This window comes from Gekko japonicus, unplaced genomic scaffold (assembly GCF_001447785.1).
Source record: "Gekko japonicus isolate JY-2015 unplaced genomic scaffold, Gekko_japonicus_V1.1 scaffold50, whole genome shotgun sequence".
Taxonomy (NCBI): domain Eukaryota; kingdom Metazoa; phylum Chordata; class Lepidosauria; order Squamata; family Gekkonidae; genus Gekko; species Gekko japonicus.
This window is the reverse complement of record NW_015164666.1, coordinates 752,329-760,984: the sequence shown is the minus strand read 5'-3', so window position 1 is coordinate 760,984 and position 8,656 is coordinate 752,329. Positions and strand designations below refer to the sequence as shown.

Genomic DNA, 8,656 nt, shown 5'->3' with positions numbered 1-8,656 from the left:
TCTCGAGTGTTTTGCCGCTGTCCGCTACCGGCTGGTACTGAAGCGGATGGCGCGCCTGCAGGGGAAACACCTGCGGGATGGGAAACTACAACTCCCGGCAGACAGTTCAGACGGAGGGGCCCAGCAAAGGAGGGCCCCCCGCGGATTTCGCAATCCCGCACGTGCTCCCTCTGGTGGGCGCGACTGGCGTGGGAGGCGTGTGTGGCCAGCTTGACCTGAGCGCGCCGCTCTGCGGGCCAGGCTGTGGGGGAGACAAAAGAAGAGCGAGGGAGGGAGTCCGGCCGGCAGGCGTCTTCTTCGCGGGGCTCCTGTCTCAGCCTAGCCGGCTTGCGGAGCCCGGCTGCTGCCTAGGGGAGAGGGGGGTGCCGGTCCCTCCGGCAGGAGGCAGCGTCCGCCCCTCTGCTCCATGGCCGAGGACTGCTGAGGCGGGCAGCTGGAGCTGGAGCCCCGAGGAGAAGCGCGCAAGCCCCCGCCGCACGCCCCGCCGGCGCCTCCTCTGGCTCTTCCACGGGAGTTTTGCCCAGGCAGCCGGGCGGCGCACGATGCGCCCTGCTGCTCCCGTCTGATCGCCAGCCGCGCCGCGATGATCTCCCCGGAGCTGCCGCCGCCGCCGCCGCCGCCGCAGCCCAACCATGTCGTGGCCACCATCGAGAACCTGCCGCCGGAGGGTAGCGGTCCGGCGGGCGGCAGGAGCGCCATCTCCGCCCCCTCGCCTTCCAGCGTGCGCCAGAGGATCCGAAAAGTCTTTAACAGGTGAGAAGCGGGCCAGGCAGGCAGGCAGGCAGGGAGGGAGCGGCTGCGGGGAGTCCCGGGGAGGTTCCCTTCCTGCCTGGAGACAAAGCGCGGGCACTGTCCGAGGCTCCCCTCTGACTCACCAGCCCAGCTCTGGTCAGGCAGCTCCCGGGCAGAGGCACTCTGTACATGCTCGGTTTCTGTGTCCTGTGGGCACGGAGCTGAAGACAGGCTCCCGGTCTAAAGCCCGGCCCAGACCGGACTGGAGCCCTGGCCAAAACCATCACCTCCCGTCAATAACGGAGCTGTCTCCAGAAGAGTAGGACGCGTTCTATTGTTCAGAGTTTCTGTGGGGCAGGGCAGGGGTGTTCTGAAGAAAGGGGCCGACCATTTTGTTCAATTGGGGGATTTGGAATGAGGCACTTTCTTCATACATGGGGGGGGGGGGGCTGGCTTAGCACAGGGATCTCCAGAAAAAATCGGGAGTGACACAGAAGCTTGCATTGTATGCAGCAGCAGGTCTGCTGAAATGTTCTGCATCCTCATTGGGGAGGGGGAGAGGGAAAGGTCAATATTCTGGCTCCTCCTTTTTCAAAATTCCTCTATTCAGTATTCCCATTAAGCACTAAGGACAGAAGAGCAAAAGGTTTCTAGTTTGTGAGATTCATCTTTTGAAAATGAGCGACTGCCCCCTTCTCACCATGCTTCACTTACCCTGAGAGTATGAAACTGATGAATAGGGGAGAGAAGGCAGAAGACGGCTGAGATTATACCTAACTAGACCAGTTCTTCATGAAGGGAAAAAACAAAAGTGGTCTACTGATGTCATTGCATGTGGAAAATAATGGCAACATTTGGTTGGTGAAATTCTGTTTGCAATCTAGTTATGGTCATCTTGAATGCTGTGAAAGAACCTCTTTAATTCTTTTTTAAAAAAACAACACTCTACACAGGATCATAGCTTTCATGTTCCTCTTGCCATGTGGCTCTGGAAGAATCCGAGTTTAGTTTGGGTCTTTCCCCAGTGGAAATCGTCACCATTATTCTGTGTATTTTAAAATTACAATGGCAAGAGCTCTAAGGAGCTCATCCAAGTTTAGATTACATGAGCAATAAGTAGAAAGTGGGGAGGATTTAAAAATAGCTGGGGTGATTAGTCTCTTATTTGCATGGTGATTCTCTGTGCGTATTTGTAATATTCCAAACAAACAAAACCTAATGCCTCCCAAGGGTTCCAGGGGGTCTGGATTAGTTCAAGTCTGCGGAAAGTTTGCATTGTCAAGATGACATGGTCTCGAATTTAAAAGGGAATATGTTGGTGAGGCAAAGCTGGATTCTAGCCCTTGCAGGTGGTCCGTTAGCAGAAGATTATTTTCCAGGAGTGTCACTTGACAGAAAATCAGTTTATTTCATAATTGTATCTCTGTAAATTGAAAATCCCTATTTTCTTCTGGCTTGAATCTTATCAGGTCTGACAATCTCCAGGAACCCGCTAAAATACACTGGGGAAGCTTCTTATATATTGATTTAATCTCTGAAGTTCTTCATGGATGGCCAGCTGAATTTAGTGTACTCTTGCCCATCTGATTCAGAGTTGCTGCAGCTGAAGATTTATCTAACCTGTGTCCCTGGATCCATATGTATCCATGTCACTGGAAGATCAGAATAGTTTTTCCTGATTGAGATGCAGACTCTTAGCCAATCCTAAATATCTAATAAATGTGAAATCTCAAGCTTTACTCTGAAGTTCACATTCTGGTCTCAGAGCCCAGCCCCTTGATCTTAAATATATGGCTGAGTTCAAACATTATGGACAACCATGATTTGGCCTTCAGGCTGTGCTCTATTCCATTGCCCTGTTCATAGTACCATAGTCCGTTGTGATGTCCAGTTCAGGCAGATTGTAGTTAATGTTAACCTTAGTTTGCCATCAGATTATTAGTCTGGTTTGGGGTAATCTTTTGTTAGTTTGCCTTTTTTTATATCACAGCTAAATGAAGAAGTGAACTGGTTCTAAAGTTGCCAACCTCTGGGTGGTACCTGGAGATTTCCTGCTATAATTGATCTCCAAATGAGCCTCCGTGGTTTCTCTGAGGTGAGGAGAAAGGTACCGTGCACATACTTAGAGGTACTTACTGTTTTCCAGATCTCAGACATCTTAATTTACATAAATTCCAAGGCTTTGACAAATGCACTGACTAGAGCAGTTGTAAGGTAACTTGGTGCAGCAGTGTATTTAATTTTTCAGCGTTTTCAGAAAATCTGATGATTTTTTGCGACTCTTCAAGTAGTATTTTTTCTTCATTTTAGTGAATGCTTGGGGAAAATCTCAGACACTTGTTAAAGAAGAAGAATAGGTTTTTTAAAAATTGAATTATCCACACATGTAAGATGCAGAAGGAAAATACCTCACCTGAGTCAACATAGTAATGCTTTCTTGGATGCATGTTTTAAAGCTATAACTATGGTGAATTTTACCCACTGCTTCAGCTCAAAATGGCAGTAATGGTGCCAAGGAAGGAACATTGCACTCCTCTTGGGAAGTTTGGGTGTTAGTTGTAATGGAACTGGAGAAAGAAGAACAAAAAGTACAAATAACTGGTGGTTCCAGTCCTACCCCTGTCTGTGTTCCATCATACCTTAAGTCAGTAGTCTTCTTGTAAGATCCAGGTATCATTGAACTTTAAGCACATGGCACCTAAGTCATGAAGAAGGATAAGGGGGAGCTAGAGATCCCTCACCAGTATGAGGGCCAGGAGGATTATACATAAGTGCCGTAAAGTCACAGCTGACCTATGGCGACCTCAGCACGGGGCTTTCAAAGCAAGTGAGAAGCAGAAGTGGTTTGCCTTTGCCTTCCTCTGCAGAGTCTTCCTTCATGGTCTCCTATTCAAGTACGACTTAGCTGCCAAGATTCAATAAGATCTGGCTATACTATGTATCCTTTCCTCCCAGGAGGATCCATGGGCAGAGCAAAAGAGCTGGAGATAGGAAACGCAAGCCGACCCCAGTCTGTGTATGTGAAAGGAACAAAACAAGTATCAGGGCTAGGGAAGAATCCTGTCTATTGCTGAGGACCTGCCATCCTGCCATTCCTCCTAGCATGTGTGCAAAAGAAGGCAGGAGGCATTGTGCCCCTGTGGTCCACATATGTTCACCAGCAGCAGGTCCTTCACAAAGGCTGTCAAAATAGCAGCAGCTCTGTATTTATTTATTTATTTATTTGGCTTATATCACACCCTTCCACATGGGCTCAGGGCGGCTAACAAGAGGAAAATTGCCATACATAGCACTAAAACCAAATAAAACAATCAGATTACATTATACATTTAAAATCGGTGCTCACAACAATATATCATCCAAGATGGGGACTCCAGTGCAATGTTTCAGAGGTACTGCTCTCTCTTCTTGATCGGTCTGCGCTGTCTGTTCTCCATTCCCAAGGCCAGTTCGCATCGCCAGAGATGGTAACGTGATGGTGGTACAGTGATGGCAGCGGCTCCTACTCGAAAGCCTGGCGGAAGAGCTCCATCTTGCAGGCCCTGCGGAACTGCATAAGGTCCCGCAGGGCCCTGATCTCTGGGAGCTCATTCCACCAGATAGGAGCCACCACCGAAAAAGCCCTGGCCCTAGTCGCAGCATATTTAACATCTCTCGGGGCTGGAACGACCAGAAGATGTTTTGCCCCCGACCGTAGTGCCCTTGGGGGAACATATGGGGAAAGGCAGTCCCTTAGGTAAGCTGGACCCTGACCATATAGGGCTTTATAGGTAAGAACCAGCACTTTGAAGCGGACCCGGTATGCTATTGGCAGCCAGTGCAGCGCCTTCAGGACAGGCTGGACGTGATCTCACCTAGAGAGACCCATCATTCTGCACCAGCTGCAGCTTCCGGATCTGCGACAAAGGCAGCCCCATGTAGAGAGCATTGCAGTAGTCTAACCTCGAGGTGACCATCACGTGGATCACTGTGGCCAAGTCATTGCGGTCAAGGTAGGGAGCCAACTGCCGTGCCAGCCGCAGATGGTAGAAGGCTGACTTGACAGTGGCTGCTACCTGGGCCTCCATCGTTCAAGAGGAGTCCAGGAGCACCCCCAAACTCCTAACCCTCGGCGCCGGCACCAAAGGCACCCCGTCGAAGGCCGGGAGAGGGAGCCCCAGCCCTGAACCAACTCGACCTAAGCCCAGGACCTCTGTCTTCGCCGGGTTTACCTTCAGCCGACTCAGCCTGAGCCAACCAGCCACAGCCTGCAATGCCCGATGAAGGTCATCCGGGTCGGAATCTGACCGGCCGCCCAACATTAGATAGATCCTATAGAGGATCGAGAATGATACAGCTGGCCAGGCTCTGCAGTCTCGGAGGGTCTCAGCCTGTGATTCAAAGGCTTCTCCTTTGAGCAACTGAGGAAAGAGAACTACAGAAAGAGAAAATGAAGTGGAAGTTTATGAATAGTTGACAATCAGAACTGATGGACCCAGGTGCAGTGTAAGTAAATGAAGAAGAGAAGAAGAGGAGATTGGATTTATACCCCGCCCTTCACTACCCAAGGGAGTCTCAGAGCGGCTTACAAACCCCTTTCCTTTCCCCTCCCCACAACAGACACCCTGTGAGGTAGGTGGGGCTGAGAGAGCTCTGACAGAAACTGCTCTCTTTCAAGGACAGTTGTGCCAGAGCTTGTGACTGACCCAAGGTCACATCAGCAGATGACAGAAGGATTGACTTTTGATGTGTGCAGTGTCTTCCTAAGTAAATGTAGTTACGTGGGCAGGGCAGGTAGAAGTTCATCTTAAATACCTGTGGCTTTGCACTAACTCCTAATATATTCTTTTTGTACTAATCCAGTCAATGCAGGATAGAACAGCTAAATGGAACCTCCATATTTACATTCAGTGTACTTCTAATTGTCAGATGCTGGGAATATACAGCCAAAGATGGCTGTCTGTATTATGTCTGCCCCTTGAGCTTCCAGAAGTAGGATTGATGAGAGGAGGTGATTATGGACACAAAGTTCCAGGGGCCCCAGGTGAGGGATTTTGTGGGAAAGAATAAGCAGATAGGTTCTAACCAAGCATCATGTGTGTGTTCTTTTGAATGTGAAGGAGGTCCCAAGGGTGGTGTGAGGGGGGCTCAGAGCCAGTTGTCTGCCCCACACATGGTAGATCTTGGTTGCTCTATTTTGAGGCATCTGGTTAGCCCCTTTAGGAGTGCTGACAAAATACATTTTGATCCAACTTACCAAAGCAATTGTTAAGAGTCATAATACATAAGAGCCACATGTGTTATTTGCTGATGCTTTTCTTTTTACTGAAAATCTGCTTTAAGGCCTGCCAGGTTAAGAACATAAAAAGAGGACTTCTGAATAAGACCAGTGATCTATTTAGTCCAGCATCCTGTCTCACACAGTGGCCAACCTGTTACTACAGAGGACCAACAAAAGGGCATAGAGGCCGAGGCCTTCCCCTGATGTTGCCTTCTGGCACTGTGATTCACAGATTTATTGCTTCTGGATGGGGAAGTTCCCTTGTGTCACCAAGGCTAGGGGCTGCTGATAGACCTGTCCTCCACGAGTCTGTCTAATCCCCTTTTAAAGCTTTCTAGGCCTGTAGGCATCACTACATCCTTTGGCAGCAGATTTCACATTTTAATCACTTGTTGTTTAAAGAAGTATTTTATTTTGTCTGTCCTGGATCTGTTGCTCATCAATTTCATTGAATGCCCTTGAGTTCTAGTATTTTGGGGGAGGGAGAAAAATTTCTCCTGTTCATAATATAATGTGCCCTCTTAGTCATCTCTTTCTAAACGGAAAAGTCCCAGACCTTTCATCCTTTCCTCATAGCAAAGGGACTCCAACCCCTTCATCATCTTGGTTGCTCTCTTTCAGTGGTTCAATGAGGCTTGCTTGGCACTTGAAGGACCATCTCCTCCTGTACTATCCAGCCCTCCAGTTAAAATCTGCCTCTTAAGCCCTGCTCTCCCCCACTTAAGCCCCCACTTTCAGAACTGAGGCAGGTGGCAACAAGAGAGGGTATTTTCTGTGGGGGCACCTTGCCTCTGGAATGCCCCTCTTCTATAGGCTTGTCTGGCACCTGCTTCTGGTACCAGGGCAAAACACATCTTTTTACCCTGGTTTTTAATTAGAGGTTTTATCTTACTAGCTTTTTCAATCATCTGCTTCTTTTATGGATAATTTTTATACTGTTTATATCCAGTGGCTTTCTAATGGCTTGTTTTTGTATTGGCATATTGTTTTAATATGGATTCTGAAGAGGCAGCATCCTGCCATGTTGCTTTTCAGGAGAGAAAAATACACTATAAACACATAGAAGCCCCGGTTACACTGGGGGGGAAAGTGCGGCTTTTTTGAGCTGCATCAAAAGAGAAGCGCGCCGGCGGGATCAAACAGATCACCCGAGCCACTGCGCAGTTGCTCCCCGGCATGATCAGATGCTGGGGGGAAGCCACAGATTGGTGAGCAAGGGGAGCCCACTGTGTATGTGTGTGCCTGCGCAGTTTGGCAGGGGGCCTCGCATGCTGCCGGAGACGGGCGCGCCAGTGATCACACTGCAGATTTTCTGGTAAGTAGTAGTGTTTTGTAGTGGTTTTTTTGATCCGCATCTTCGGCTGGAAGAGATGGATCGGGGACGGGTGCGTGCCAGTTCCCAGATGTTGCAGTGTGATTGTGCCCGCTTGATGCGCCCCCGATCCATCCCTCTCGTGGATCAAAGCCTCCCGTGTGACCGGGGCCAGAGTTTTACTGTTGGATAGGAAACCAGGTGGAGGGAGCTTAAATTCTGAGGGGAGAAACTGCAGAATGGGAAAATATCAAACAGCCCCCCCCCCAGCCATTGTATCTAATGCTTGCTTTCATCCCCCCCAACCCATTGATGTATTGAGCATGTGTCTCCAAGGTAGCTTTATTTTTTTATGCTGACAGTCAGTTGTATGGTCTACTTTTTTATGTGGGAGAGTTTCTCCCTCCACTCAGGGGTGGATTAAGGCTCACTGGTGCCCTAAACACTGACCAATCTTGGTGCCCCCTCCTTTCCACACTGACCCAGTCTATTTTAGTTGTTGACCTATCTGACCAGATATACAATGCAGGTTGCAGCAATACAAAAATTTATTCATATGATAACACAATATACTGTATAAACTAAGCTTTTCAACCTTTTCCCAACTTTGTGGTGCCCCCTTTGGCCCTGGTGCCCTAAGCACGTTCTTAGTCTGCTTAATGGTTAATCTACCTGTGCCTCCACTACAGGATGTTAAATCATAGACCTGAAATCATTCCTATTTAAGCAAGCAATAATGTTGCATGATTGCTTGATTTTACCTCATCTCAGTAACATTTAGAAGAGTTTGAGAAGTTTTAATTTCTACTTCAGGAGGATTATTCACCATGGGAAAAAAATTAGATCCCTTGATATAATCCAGCCCCCTCCCTGGGACTGGAACGTTGGGAGGCAAGGAAAGCGACATTTAATTGGTACTCTTCTCTCTCTCTACCCAGAGCTACGCAGGATCCTGGAGTCCTTGGCCTTGTGCCATTCTTACTCACTGTTCCTTGCCATGCAGCTTGTGTTCCGAAAGAAAGTCTTTCATTTTTCTATTCATGCACAATTGCCAGCTAAGTGATTCCATTGGAATCCTCTGCTTACCTCTTAGGATCTAAAAACTTGCTCAGCTTATTCTTGAATAGTTGACTGGTCCCCCCCCCCCATACTAGGACATCCTGAAAGTGTATCAGCAGACATCTCTCCTTATATATAATTGTGAAGTAGGGTGGCACTTTCTGAACATTCCACATGCTCCTAAATCAGTTGGCTCCATGATGTGTCACTCAGAAGTTGTCGCTATACACTGGCTGCGTTGCCTGAGTCCCGCCTCCAACATTCTAAACAGTTTGCTGTTCCTCTCCCCCCCC

At 48.5% G+C, this 8,656-nt stretch overlaps 1 protein-coding gene across 1 annotated transcript in view; it reads left to right on the top strand.

Annotated features, from left to right (window-relative positions):
• Positions 1–583: 583 nt before the first annotated feature.
• The window catches only part of SLC35F1 (solute carrier family 35 member F1), a 349,356-nt gene continuing 341,283 nt past the window's right edge, over positions 584–8,656 (top strand). Inside the window, exon 1 of the mRNA XM_015409056.1 lies at positions 584–753. Coding sequence (XP_015264542.1) covers positions 584–753 — 170 coding nt within the window. The remainder of the gene's footprint in view (positions 754–8,656) is intronic.